General features: G+C 44.0%; 1 protein-coding gene across 1 annotated transcript in view; it reads left to right on the top strand.

Annotated features, from left to right (window-relative positions):
* Nucleotides 1-6: 6 nt before the first annotated feature.
* LOC119343202 overlaps nt 7-2204 on the top strand; it is a 5740-nt gene continuing 3542 nt past the window's right edge. The window contains exon 1 of the mRNA XM_037614312.1: nt 7-81. Within this exon, the coding sequence (XP_037470209.1) occupies nt 22-81 (60 nt within the window). The 5' untranslated portion in view covers nt 7-21. The remainder of the gene's footprint in view (nt 82-2204) is intronic.

The raw sequence follows: 2204 nt of genomic DNA, 5'->3' as shown, positions 1-2204 counted from the left end.
GTGGTGGAGGGGCGACGGCGTATGTCGCCGGCGGTCATCGACCGCGGTTCGTCCGCCCGTCCTCGCTGCTTCTCCTCGCAGGTGCGGGCCATTTTCCACTCTAATTTTGCCGGAAATCCGACTGTTGCTGCTAAGATCTAGCTATTCTGCTAGTCAGTTCTTCCCTAGATTGGCTGGTTTAGAGAAAACCTGTCATGCCCTGGGGTGGATCAGAGGACGAGTGTGATTGTACGAACTAGGGTTTGAGGCTGAATTGGGGATCGAATTTGGCCAAGCCAAGAGGAATTGTATATATTACAGAGTATAGTTGCTGTAAAGTGTATGAGTAAAGTGATTTAGTAGATCACATAGCAAATGACATGCCCACGCAGGAGCTGGACCTGGCTGTTATATAGCCCGACACAGAGGTTGAACGGAACAGTACGTGAAATGCTACAGCAACGCTATTAATACGGCGAGTGACGCGAGCTGTTAGATCAGATCTTGCCGATGCCTCCTGGCCGTCCATTAACTGAATGGAGCGTTGCACCTTCAGATACCTGACGCTACCTCCCTCTCGAAACACTCCTTGTCCTCAAGGTGGGCCGTGCTCGCGCCAGCTTTCCACCGTGTGCTTGAAGAATACCGGGAACGTGTGCTTGATGAAGTCCACATCCTCCCATGAAGCATCATCCGGTGGCAAAATTTTCCCATTGTACTAACCATTGTACCACAGGTAAATTGTTCCTTGGTACTTGACGAACTTCCAATGCCAAAACAGGCTCAGTCCTGACTTGGCCATTAGGGCCAATTAGAGGAAGATTAGCACAAGGAATCGCTGTCGGACCAATATGCTTTTTGAGCTGACTTATATGGAAAACTGGGTGTATTTGAGTACCCTCTGGTAACAGCAACTTATAGGCCACATTTTCTACTCTGCTCGGCACCCTAAAAGGTCCATAACACTTGTTTTGGAGCTTGATGTGGTGCCTGATCCCGAAAGCATTCAATCTTTATGGCTGCAGCTTCAGATAAACCATATCTCCTGGGGCTAGCACTCTTTTTGTCCTCTTTTTATCTGCATACTTAATCATCCTAGCTTGGGCTGCTTGTAAGTTGTGTTTTAACTGTCCCATAAGTGCTTGTCTGTCCACTGTAGGGCCATTAACTCCAATTTCCATTGACCCAGGTAAGGAAAACTCACTGATATTTAGAGGATCATATAACCATATAAAGCTTGGAAAGGTGTTTTCTGCAAAGAGGAGTGAAATGAAGTATTATACCAGTATTCTGCCATTGCCAGATGATACACCCACTTCTTTGGTTCTGCAGAGACCATGCACCTTAAATAATTCTCAATACACTGATTGACCCTTTCGGTCTATCCATAAGATTGGGGATGATATGCAGAACTGTATCTTAAATCAATGTGCATTGCAGCAAAGATGTCCTTCCAAAGCTTGCTAGTGAAGATTTTGTCTCTGTCTGACACAATAGCTATGGGAGGTCCATGCAATTTAATTACATTGTCAATAAATGTAATAGCTACTGACTAGACAGTATATGGATGAGACATTGCAATGAAATGGGAAAATTTTGTCAGTCTATCCACTATTACAAAAATAATCTCCTTGCCATTGGATTTAGGCAGTCCCTCAATAAAATCCATACTTAAGTGTGTCCATGCCACATCTGGAATATGTATGGATCCAGCAATCCTGGATAATGGCAGTGCTCACCCTTGTTCTTCCGGCACACAGGGCATTCTGCCACAAAGATTTCTAGGTCTTTCTTTATTCCAGGCCAGTAAAATATCTTCTTCACTCTCCGATAAGATGCTTTCATTCCACTATGCACCCCAAAGCAGAAGAGTGTAAAGCAGTTAACATTCTCTTTTGAAGAGCTAGATCATTGCCCACATAAATCCTGCCTTTGTGTCGTATAATGCCCCCTTGCACAGAATTGTGATTAGACTCATGACTGGGCAGAACCAGTAATTCTTCCAATATCTTCTTGCAAGCAGTGTCTTGTAAATAGGACTGCTCTATATCTTCTGTCCACTTAGGGGTCACTAGAGAAATAGCCATGAGAGTGAATTTCCTTGACAATGCATCTGCAGCTACATTTTCTTTGCCCTTCTTGTATTGTATCTGAAAATCAAATTCCAACAACTTAATCATAAGTTTCTGCTGTATTTTCCCAGTAACTTTTTGGTCTGTCATGAA

The sequence above is a fragment of the Triticum dicoccoides genome, unplaced genomic scaffold (genome assembly GCF_002162155.2).
Source record: "Triticum dicoccoides isolate Atlit2015 ecotype Zavitan unplaced genomic scaffold, WEW_v2.0 scaffold118960, whole genome shotgun sequence".
In the NCBI taxonomy this organism is placed as follows: domain Eukaryota; kingdom Viridiplantae; phylum Streptophyta; class Magnoliopsida; order Poales; family Poaceae; genus Triticum; species Triticum dicoccoides.
This window is presented reverse-complemented; position numbering and strand designations above follow the sequence as displayed.